The 12,122-nt window shown below is 36.7% G+C and overlaps 1 protein-coding gene across 7 annotated transcripts in view; it reads right to left on the bottom strand.

Annotated features, from left to right (window-relative positions):
• CC2D2B (coiled-coil and C2 domain containing 2B) overlaps positions 1-12,122 on the bottom strand; it is a 45,592-nt gene that overhangs the window by 13,732 nt on the left and 19,738 nt on the right. For 6 of the 7 annotated variants that reach the window (XR_014526855.1, XR_014526856.1, XM_083505926.1 and 3 more), the window contains exons 11-25: positions 11,783-11,992; positions 11,326-11,423; positions 10,099-10,239; positions 9,225-9,351; positions 8,809-8,930; positions 7,035-7,212; positions 6,073-6,223; positions 4,897-5,044; positions 4,675-4,813; positions 4,142-4,345; positions 3,538-3,627; positions 2,983-3,077; positions 2,521-2,691; positions 984-1,086; positions 208-317 (exon numbers count right to left, since the gene is read on the bottom strand). Coding sequence is in view for 5 of the 7 variants with exons in the window: in XM_083505926.1 (XP_083362052.1) it covers positions 208-317; positions 984-1,086; positions 2,521-2,691; positions 2,983-3,077; positions 3,538-3,627; positions 4,142-4,345; positions 4,675-4,813; positions 4,897-5,044; positions 6,073-6,223; positions 7,035-7,212; positions 8,809-8,930; positions 9,225-9,351; positions 10,099-10,239; positions 11,326-11,423; positions 11,783-11,992 (2,087 nt within the window). In the remaining 2 variants the exon portion in view is untranslated. The remainder of the gene's footprint in view (positions 1-207; positions 318-983; positions 1,087-2,520; positions 2,692-2,982; positions 3,078-3,537; positions 3,628-4,141; positions 4,346-4,674; positions 4,814-4,896; positions 5,045-6,072; positions 6,224-7,034; positions 7,213-8,808; positions 8,931-9,224; positions 9,352-10,098; positions 10,240-11,325; positions 11,424-11,782; positions 11,993-12,122) is intronic. The other variant, XM_083505928.1, reaches the window with a different exon arrangement.

The following is a 12,122-nucleotide window of genomic DNA, read 5'->3' as shown; positions in this document are numbered from 1 at the left end:
TTGCAAGGCAACCCCTATGATAATATTCAGATAATTCCCACAACCATGCAAAATCAGGGATTACTGATTTAACATATGTAACCGATATATACAGTTGAAATCAGAGACTTAAAATAATGGAACAGGATGCAATGTAAAAAAAACATTTGGCCACAGAAAACTTGAAGTACTGTATACATTATTAAAAGTGAGATACGCGTAACTTACATAAAATCAACTTGCAGTTCTTCGTTCCAGCATGGATGAGAGCCATCAGCAGTGCTAGTTTGATAGATTGTGTCCTGGAAGGTAACTTCTACAAAAGGGTGGACACCCACCTAAAATAAAAATGTGCAGTACATACTGGAATTTATTTTGATTTTGTCTCATTTTCAGGCCTATTGATCACAGACATTTTCCTTATTACAGTTATTTAGATAAACTGCAGACATTTTAAAAATGTCTACTACTACTGTATGGCATCAAGTCTTAGTTTGTTCCTTGCTGATCCAACCCTGGAGCTCTGTGTTGCTAGAGCACAACCTAAGTCCTGGATTCAGTCTGAACCCTTCTCTACCTAGTCTTATTGCAGAGGACATTATGTCTTCAACATTAAAAATAAAATTTTAGAATCACCTCATTCTCCAAAAATAAATGTATTTTGCTGCAATGTATAGGATAACTTTCAATCCTTATGCCACAAAGCTTGTTGAAGTCCTGCCAGCACAGCATGGGTGTTTATTCAAGCACAGATTGCTCCCTTCTCCCTCAATGTAATAATCAAATTCCACCCCCTGAATACTAGCATTCAAATTAGCTGAAATATCTGAGATTCAGAAGCAAAAAAAGAGGCCTTGTTTAATGAAAGCAAACTTTTAACCACAAGATGAAACTATGTATAAATATACTGCAGTCTTTAGACTAATTTCTGCACACACAAAATAGACATGATTTGGAAATTAATTTAGAGGGGAGCATATAAATGTTGTTTTTTTAATAATTACCTCATACAAAGGGTCTGCTGAATAGGCTGAATTTCCTGATAAAATATGTCTGCCTCTGGACATACGATTTGGTAAATAGGATGGTGAATTAGCAACTCCAACCCTTGAGATAGTAAACAAGAATTACATGCATATTTCAGCCAGTTTACCTTATTAACATGCATCAAGATTCCCTGCTTATGTATAGGTACATAATTGGCTGGTTGTTACTAGAAATAAAAGGCAGTGGAAATGCATGCCTGCTGGAGTGGAGGCAGGAAAAGACCACTTTGAAAGTTGACATTGCAGCATACACACTTGCAAACTGAGACAGGAAAAAAATGAACGCTATCAGAGGCACAATCTCAGCAGGTAGGCAGCCAGCTTGCTTTCCGTTAATTGCTAACCAGGTGAAAGGGGTTAGCAGTGAGCAGCAATCTTCTGAACTGGGGCTCTGAGCCAAGATGGAGTTGGCCAAGCAAGACAAAGACAGCAGGAGGCAGTACCCCGTTGCTGTACCTCCACAACCTGGTAGGCACCCACATTTGTAGAGTGTGTGTGCTAAATTAAGATAAGTCTGCCTGTTGCAGGTAGCTCAATATTCAGTGGCTTAATAAAGTTGTGGCTCTTTATTTAAACCACATCCATCCATCCATACCTTCATTCTGAGTTTGGAAGCAATAATAGTTAATAGTTTTCTTTGTGCTTTGCTACTTAAGCAAAATCATGAATAATGCATCTCTTAAGGGAGAATTTCAGCATAACGCTTGTAATTCTATGCAAGTCAATGAGACTAAACCAGAGCAAGTATTTTGTGATTTGCCCCCTATGTCAATCATTATTGTTAAAATATTATTTAGATTCTCTGAAAGAAAGCTCTGTTTGCTTGCAGCTACAGCATACTATTTTGTAATCCAAATTACTTGCATAGTAATGTATAAAAGAACAAACATACTTTCAAACACAGTAACATGTAAAATTATTATTAGTTTGTTTCAGAATACTGTACACTAAAGCCTTGATTTTTCAATATAATTTGATTAGATTTAGTGGCTATTATGCTAACCATTTACACTTTCACAAAATCCTTCTACATATCTGTACACTAAAATAGTATTTCACTGCACAGCTGAACTTCGGATAAAAATAGCACAAAATGCTAACAATGTGTTGATGATTAGAAGCTACAGTAAAATATGCACTATGTTTTAATATGCTTTCCCTATAATTCTTGTTATACTTGGATTTTCCCATAAATATTTTTTCTAACTTAACCATTGTATCTGTCTCACTTCATTCAGTGACTTTTAAGATACTGAAGATATTTAACAAAATCTTTGTAGCAGTATTCTTAGCAGTTGAAATTGTTCCTTCATTCTAGATGTTTCCAAGTGGAAACTTTATACTGATAGGCATATAGAACAGATTATGAAATATGTATGCAACTCCCGAGACAGACGGAAGCCAACCATTATGCAATTCTCTATGACACAATGTGTTAATATAAACAGTCTTTCTCAAGAGTCAAGGTCTTCTAATATAGGAATTCTGTACCTACTTAGTTGGTGGTGCCTTTCTTGCAGGAATATTATAGGCTCTCAATATTCTGATGAGAAGTTTTACATCTCCATCAGAGACAGCCTGTGCTGGGATCTTTCGCCTCTCTTTCCTTTGTGGTTTCAAATGTCTTTTGCGTTCACCTAGCTTGAAAATTGCATTACTCAATTCACTGTTTAAAAAAAGGAAATAATTTAGATCAGACTTGCATATGCTCATATGAGAAAAATCTAAATCTTAATTATGCATTTTATAACTTAATTCTAGAAAAATAAGTTTTAACCTTCAATGTTTTTCTATAGGCTTTTTGTAATAAAATGAACTGTAAAATTCAGAAACTTTAATCAGGTGGTCTATGAAGATTATAGAACAGCCAAAAATATATGTACATAGCCCTACGCTAAGCAGCAAAGTGAATAGGGTATAGTCCATTAACCTTTTACATAATAAATGAATATAGTACCTCATAGATATAATTTCTTCATAATCATTCACAATATCTGATAAGTTAAACTTGTGCCTAATGGTCACAATTCGTTTTGTAGCTTGTTTTCTCATCTGTATATAAAAAAGAGACTCGATGAATGCAATCTGAAACTAAATCATCATGGGTTTAGCTATATAGACACCAATATTGTAAGGTCCAATATACCTCAAATGTTTTTGCATTATAGACTACGTTTTTAGAACGTGATATGGATAAAATCTATTTTTATTATTATTATTATTTTGAAATCAGATATTACTTTTAGTTCTAAGTGGGAATTGAAAGGGTTCCTCCAGATCCCAACAGCAAATGGTGGGGACAGTTAAGCACAGGTGTGCTACATAAGATCATTGTTGCAGGTGCAGTGATGACAATTTTGATGCTTCATAGGCATACCAAGTTTGAAACCAAGTTTGACACAAGATGACTCAAACAGTCCTTGAACCCAACCCAGACTGAAATCCCTAGCTGTATTTCCAGTTCTTCTGTAGCCATTTATGCTTCATATTAAATTTATGAAAAGTATCATACCATCCTAACAAAAGTGGCTGAACTATTCCTTCGTGCAGAAATAGGATCTGCATCTGTCATCATGTCCTTTTCTAACTGGTTCCCATATGCCTGAAATAAGAATTAGTTCATTAATCATAAAGCATTAATTTTCACTGGATTGTGCAGCTGGCCATATACAAGTTAATTTGCTACAATTATGTTCCATTTTTCATTGTATCTGGGGAACTCGCATAACTCTCAAGCATTTTGTCCCTCAGCTTTAGAATAATACTTTCTAAGTACTTTTTTGTATAAATTAATGTATATATTTGATTTCCTATATAAACATTAAATATTTGATATTTCCTTGTTTTCTGTTTTCTCCATATGTTATTCAAGAGCCTGGGATTATGTATGCAGTCTTGAGCTTCTTGAAAGAAAGACAGGATGGAAATAAATTTTTAAAATGAATTTACTAAAACTATGTAGAAAGGCATCATAAAGCTCCATTCCTAAAAATACATAATCAATATTGCCCAACATGAATGTGGATATTAGAATGAAACACATAGCCAATACTGTTTGTATTCAAGCAAACAGTATCCAAAATTGTAGGCCAACATTTGTTTTTAAAGTGGAATACCTGAAAGACTGTGTCTGGTATTTCTCTGTCATACAGAGGAATTTGCTGGAAACCATAGAAATCTAACTGTCCCAAGCTTCTCAGCTGCAACAGCTGGAAACGTTTACAATTTGTAATCTCTTCTGCAGTAACAAAGTTAAATTCTTCTTGCAGCTGTTCAAGACGAAAGTATTTTGATTCATTTTGCTCCAAGGATTTTGTATACTAGGAAATATAAAATAATTTATTTAGCAAGTTAGTTGCCTACAACAAATAAGTATGGCTGTTGTTTTTAAATTTGAACTAAAAAATTTACTTCTCTTAATACCGCTTGCAATGTTATGTTCCACATGCATGCTGAAATGATAAAGAATAACAATTGAAAACACAACTTTTGCACATCAGAAAGTGCAGGTGCATGGATCTTGCAAACCTGGTTCAGGAACTCAGCAAAATGTGTGTCAGATGCACACCTCACATTTCCAAAAAGTCTCTGATATGACAAAGACCTAAGTATCAACTGATACACTAGCTACTGAGACTTAAATATTTACCATGATTATCTCAATCAAATCCAAATAATCAGGGTTATTTGGATCAATATTGGCTTCTTTTGCCCACTCAATTAGTTTCTGCATGTCATAATGTTGCCAAATTCCAGTTCCTTTTCCTGAATCAATACACCTTGGCACACTAAAGAAAAAGAAAAAAGAATTAAAGGGATAAACAAGTCTCATCATGATGGAACTCTATTCAGCAAATATAAACCTTACTACCTAATGCAGGCAACATGAAGGGGCTGAAATGTGGGTGCTAAAGGAGCTCCTGTGTCATCAACTGTCCAAGATAAAGAATACATTAATTTTCCTGATGTCAGAATACATAGTTCTTCTCTTTCCTTTTCATCAAGGAAAAAAGATACATCTGTCAAAAACATAACTGAAATAAGCCTTTTGATAACAAGACCTTATAATTATGTTTAACGTATTATTACTAACAATAATGCCGCAATGTGGATAAGCCTACACAGACGAGAGAGAGAAAACAAATATGAGATATAAACTACCATTAACACCCCCAAGCATTCCTACTTTTACATCATTTGAGTGAATTAATGATAACTGCCATACATCCAATTTATACCCCAATTCCTGAGCTGGGGGTTTTTTTCTGATAAAAAACAAGTGATCAGAGTGAAGTATCCTGGCCACCATGATGATAATGGAAATGGTTAGGACTGCAGTGTTAAGGCCAAACTAATCATGACAACAGCAGCTTCGTGTGTTTAAACGTGGATCTGCCCACTCACATGAAGAAGGAGGATATGATGGTCTGTTTTTGAATAATAAAAGACTGTACAGTTGATTGAAACCTTAATACCCTCAATTTACCTCTTCACAGTCTGTTATCCCATAAATGCTTGGTGTTTGAATCATGATGATATGCTCTAAGAAGGTAAGCTGTCAGTGAAGGGTGGGTTTTACGCCCCTTACCTGTGCTCCTTTTACTCTGTGACTGGGACAGTTCTACATATGGGTGTAGCCGAGTTTTTTGTTAGGGAGGGCAGAACCTCAGATTTGTATTTATTGTTTGTTTTGTTTCAGGGGGGCAGCTGCCCCCCCCTTGGCTATGCCCATCGAGCTACATCTAAATGCATGGATCTGCCATCATTGCATATTGACTAGCCCTCACAGTGACTTATCAGAGGTCTAAAGGTAGAAAGCTAAATATCCTCAGAGTTTGGGGGCTCTATGTAAAAACCTTTTAATTCTATCAAATATATCACTGGATATAATGGGAGAAATAAGCATTTTAAAAAAAGAAAGCCATTATCATACTGACAGGCAGCAGACTTAATAGAGGCACCCTTCCCATATCTAGTTTCCTGTACTGATCATCCACAGAGATATATTGTAGCATATAGTAGTTAAAAATATATATTATGAACTTACTGCTTCCCACTGCCCCATTGGAAGGTTTAACTTGTTGTTCACAACTAAACTCTGCCTCCTCCAAAACATCTTTGCTTTTCAATGTAACATTATTGGGAAGAGGTAAGTACACTTTGGCCAACAAAGTCGGTTTCTTACTTGATTCAAATATCTAAAATTAAACAAATCACCCAATGTTTTTAAAAAAGAAGATTAAGCTGTGTCAGCTTAACCAAAGAAAGGCAAGAAAAGAAATATATGCAAAGAAACCCTATTATACACGTATTAAAAGGCTGATATAAATCAGTACTGTACCTAGTGCAAAGTGGATTCTTTTTAAGTAAACAAGTAGTCATCAGTACAGCACAATATTGTGTAAAAGGTACCACTGATCTAAGATTATAAATATGTTCTAAAATCCACACATTACAAAATCAGTGGCTGTATCACATGGACTAATGATGTACTCCCAAAATGTAACTACATATTTTCTTCTTTACCATATGCACGTCCTACAAGGAAGCCACAATTGGCCCCACTTTCCACTGGCATGTACAGATAATATAACACAGCATCAAAGTTGGGTCTAGGGGAATGTGACTGGTACAATCACTCCGGGCAAGGAGCGTCTGGGGTGCTGAAGCAGGTGCCACAACTATGATATCCAATGGAAGGCAAGAGGCAGGGAGTGCCAGATTTTGGCGTTGCACAGTGCGCCACGGAAATTTGAGATGCCAAAATCCTGACAAGCGTGAAAAAGACATGTGACATTTTCACACATTATGAAACACCATAGATTCACACAATTTTTATGCAGCCTACCCATTAAAATAAAAATACAGGAAGCTATGCTGAGTACGAACAATAGTTCTTAAATATTACATCAAAATACAAACCAATTTTCTTCAAAGTGCATGGTTTGTAAAGAACAGCTTCAGCTATGGTACACTGTTGAACTATTTTTATCATGTAACTAGGCATACCTCTAATCGAAGAGATTCAGGCCAGTTTAATACTTGAATTCTAAAAATTTGCTGAAATATTACTTTAAAATCCTGCTGAAGAGGCACTTCGGAAGTAGAGGAGACCAATTTATTGTTGTAATATATTTTAATAAAGTATTTTTCCATTTTGACTTTTTCCCTTCTCTGTCGTTCATCTCTAAACATACCGGAATACAGACCAGATCAAATAATATATTAATATTTATATACACAACCAGCCAACAAATCAGAGGAAACTTTCAAAGTACAATAAAATATGTGCTCACACTTTTCCTACATTGGTTCTCACTATGGCAAACATTTTAAATGTTTAATGTGTACAGAATTAAATTGAATATTAATTAAATATTCCATGTCAAACCAAAAAGTGGGGGATTACAGCATAATCACATATTTTCTTTAACTTGTGCAAAGTTATTAAAGATTTTGAAATCAATAATAAAGATACATTTTCTTTCTATCACTGGGTTTGAAGTCACAATTCTCATATATGTGTTTCTTTTTACCACAAGAATTATTAAGAGCTCCAAAACTTAGGGAGCCATTGCTCACACAGTGAAACTGCTTCTTCCTCTCCTCTAACCTGCAGCTCCCACACACCCCAAATCTGCTCCAAAGGGCTGGGGGATACTCCAGGGCAGATTTGGGGACATGGGGGGGGGGGAGATGGTAAACCAGAAGATTTATGTTGCATAAGCACAGGGCCATCTTAAGCAAATTCGGTGCCATGGTGCAAAGATACTTCCCGCGCCCCCCTTTCCCAGAGTTGACCTTTTTTTAAGGCTAGAGGAGGCGGGCAGTGGCTGGAGGGCGGCTCTCCAGTGGGGAAGAGGCGGAGGCTGGCCACAGTGCCTCCTGGCTCAGCTGGCCGCTTTGTGCCGCAGTGGCCATGGCAGGCAGCACACCGTGCGCCGCTCCAGCCAAGTGTCAGCTCGGTTTTTTCCCTTTTAGCATTCTGGCACGCCGCACAATTCGGCGCCTGCAGGCTAAAAGGGAAAAAACCGAACCAACGCTCAGTGGGAGCAGCGCACGAACCCTTGCTCACTCAGCACGCTTGTTTGGTGTTCCCCAGACTCTTGCCTGGCGCCCTCCAGAACTTGGCACCCTGGCGCCCCGTGTCACTAGCCTCAATGGGTAAGACGGGCCTGCATAAGCCGATGGATATAACTGGATTATACCCATAGTGCACTGTGTCCTACAATTAGCAGAAATTCAGAGTAACTGGCAGCCAAACATCCAGGAAATTTCCAGGTTTTCCCTTCTGTGATGGTCTTCACATAGGATTTGGCTCCCCCTACTGCTTCAAGATGGGAAATGCTGAACTTCAGAAATAGTCTTGGAGGACAGCATTAATATACAGTAATGGGCATAATGGTGGGGTGGAAAGAACCAGTGGAACATAGTTCTTTCTGGATATCAGACATGCATAGGCTATTGTCATTGTCATCTCCACTTTCAGAAGCAAACTGAGGTGTGGGGTGGGCTGGCTGGGGGCCGGCTCACTTAAGGGGCATTTCCCCCCTTCCCCCACCATAAAGCATTATAAAACTCAATAAATAAGCAGAAAACTACAGGTGCACAGTCTTCTCTTTGTGCCATATATAATCTATCTATCTCTCTATCTATCTAGATATATATATATATAGATATACACATGTATAAATTTTCCCCCAGTAGTATTTATACTACTGGGGAAATACGTTTTTATATAGGTGCTTTGTAAAACTAAAAAAAAAGGAAACCTGCAACTCACAGAGGGCACATGTCGTCTGCTGTTATTTCTGTTACAAAGGTAAGATGTGGTACCAAAAGAGGTTCATTTATCCCTCTGATGTCCATTGCGGTTTGGAAGGTATGAGCTGAATCCAAGCATCCCTAGAAATCAATATTTGTATTTTCATTGCACCCAATTTATTATTTCAAACAAACCACAATATCTGCATTCCAATTAAAAAACCTGGTGTAATAAGCTTATACTGGCATGTATGAGATAGAGTACTCTTCAATTCTGAATTTACACTGTATATAAAATATTCATAAGGTCAACCAGATTTCTACAATAAGCGCCAGAAATTAACTGAGCACAAACCAACAGGGAACAGTGCTAGTCACAGCCATTTTCTTATGGCACAATGATTTACTATTCTGCAACTCCTTCAACTTAAGAACCTTCTGTCTTCTTCCAGCTGCTGAAAATTTGTTTGATATATCAGTATATCTTTCGTCTCTTGGAGCATTTTCATTCTCTTCTGATATGTTGCCTTCGAATTCATCAAGTTCTGAGATATATGTCAGCCTTATTGAAAGATGGGGAGAAAACAATGAAACCTCTACATTTAGGCTCAAATGTTATCTGACATTTGGTTGTATGATTCCTCTCCCTTTTTAATGTGAAGAGGATATAACTGGAGAAAGGAAGTGCTTAACCTCTTTGCTACCTCTTTCACCTATCACTCTTCTCACACCCAATTATAGCCCTCCAATGCAGCTATTATCTGAGTTTTGTTCCTTTGAAAGGAAATCTTTGGAGGTCCACTGCATCTTGTAATATTTGAATTTATTTACAAATATACAGGTTAAGCTTAGATGGAGGCACACAGCCTAAGCCAGGCTTCTTCAACCTCGGCCCTCCAGCTGTTTTTGGCCTACAACTCCCATGATCCCTAGCTAGCAGGACCAGTGGTCAGGGATGCTGGGAATTGTAGTCTCAAAACATCTGGAGGGCCGAGGTTGAGGAAGCCTGGCCTAAGCTTTCCAACAAAATATACTGCCCTACATCACACCCTCAGAGAATCATACTCCTTGATCTCCAAATATTGTTAGTTTACTGAGCACACAAAATCCTGCTTCTTGTCTTTTTAGATTTTAGATTAATTTTTAGAGATTTTAAAGATATCAAGCTGTTTATCAGTACATATAAACAAACAAACAAACTGTGATAAATTCCATTTCTTCTCTTTGAGAAACACAAACACACAAGGACTAGATTAAATCTTTCTGAAGAATTAAAAATCACATATGAAAGATAATCATTACCACTTACTTTTGAAATTGCAGCCTGACAGTAGAACTAACAAATCCTTGCTGTCTCCGTAGAGATTTTATTTGTTTCCATACTTTCATAATACTTTGTATTAAGCATTTATCTCTTTGGTGTTCTATATCATGTAATATTCTGGTATTTCTTGTATTTTATAATGCAAAACAGGAAAAAAAACCTGAGCACAAACTTAAAATTCCATTTAATGATTTGCAGTTGTTAAACTAAATCTAAAATCATGACATAAATTGTACATTCATTTCCCCTGCAATTAACGTATTTTATAAATATAGTTACACACTGCCCCAGTTTCCAAGCAGTGAGAGATTCTAGGGGTTCCAGCACTTTGTCCAGAATTTGGTTTGCTTGGAATGAAGGTCAGCAGAGACTGTGGCATCTTTAGATGGTTTTATTTCCACATATATACAGCTTAAGCTCACTTCATATCTGTGTCTCCTGCTTCCAGCTCATAGGCAAGAGGATGCCAATACTCTCCTACGCAAGAGAGTGGGTGGGTAGGGGAAATCCCACCCATTTGTTGTATGGCACAGAGCAACTTCTTTGGTTATGCTAATCATGGTGCTTAACAAGCCAGACAAAGTCATTACCTTAATAAAGGAATTGGTTTGGCAAGCCTGTACATTCTATGCAGGAGCCCAAGAATTGGAAGGGATTCATTGTACTATTCAGATTGACACCCACCAAACTACCCACTAATGCTACCCACTTCCAAGAAAAAGAGGTCTGGGCCTAGACCTACAACTAAATAACAGAATAACAATTTACATGTATCTGCATCTGGTACTTTCACAGTACATAGTTTCCACTGTATGCTGAAGATGCACTCCTTTACTTGGGCTTTGACACCCAAGATATATATTTACAGCACCCACCCTATTCCTGGAACTGCAACTTGCTTTAACTTTTTTGAATTTTACATTGTTATAAATTACCCTGGGATCTGATGCTGAAGGGTGGGTAACAATTTGAAATGATGGTGATGTTTGTTTTTCATTTTATTTCATAGAATTTATTTTCTACTTGATGGGGGTGGGACAATGTGGTTAAAACCTCAAAGCAGCTTAATCAGTTGCCTCAGGGAATTGATTTTGAGTCAATGCAGATTACTCACTATTTTCAATTTTGCACTCTTGGAAATCAGAACTGACCAAAGCAGTATATACCTATAGCACGGTCAATTCCTCCTCCTGCCCCATTTTAAATAGGTACCTTATTTGTGATCTGTAATCCTTCAAAGTTTTCGTACTTAGCTCACTTGTTTTTAAGTTACTTTCCAGTAATTTTGTGGAACTTATTAATGCTTTGAGCTGTAATTAAAAATAATTTATTAAAATGCATTAATTCTTTTATTAGCAAATAACTTCATGTGATATTTTGTTAAAATTATTAATATTTTAAAATGAAATACTTTAAAATTATTAATATTTTAAAATGAAAGTGTCACACTCTACAGGACAATATCCTTTCTGGATATTTAGGGTTGTTGGTTTTTTCCTGCCCTGATATGCATCACTTTGCATTCATTTACATGGATTTACATTTGCCATTTTACTGCCCATTCTGTCAGAATGAAGACACCAAGTCTTCAAGCTGTGACATCCTGAAGTCTTAAAGCCTTTTACATCATACCTTATAACTAAAACTGTAAGATAAAGCATTTTCTTACTTTTTCAGATAGCAAGAGAGTAACGTTTTGCTGCTGCCGTTGTTGAAAGCAGTCATAAAGGTCAAGTAACCTGGCAGCCAGTACTTGTTCACAGTTGAAAAAAAAATGATGGCTAAACACAATACTTGATATGTTAAGATCCAGTTGATAAATTTTGCTCTGTTCCTCTGACTTAGTTATGATGCAGTTTTCCAGTTGAGGTTGCATTGCCTGTGTTTAAAAACACAGTAAAAAAAAAAAAAAAGTAAATTTGAGGTGAAGCAACAAGTTTTTCAGAGTTGAATATGGTTTAAATGAGGAATTACTTCATCTGGCATACATGTTTTTAGCTCTGATAGGT

This window comes from Podarcis liolepis (assembly GCF_965112155.1).
Source record: "Podarcis liolepis genome assembly, chromosome: 5".
NCBI classification, from domain to species: Eukaryota; Metazoa; Chordata; class Lepidosauria; order Squamata; family Lacertidae; genus Podarcis; species Podarcis liolepis.
The sequence above is the reverse complement of the archived record's forward strand: the minus strand, read 5'-3'. Positions and strand labels throughout refer to the sequence as shown.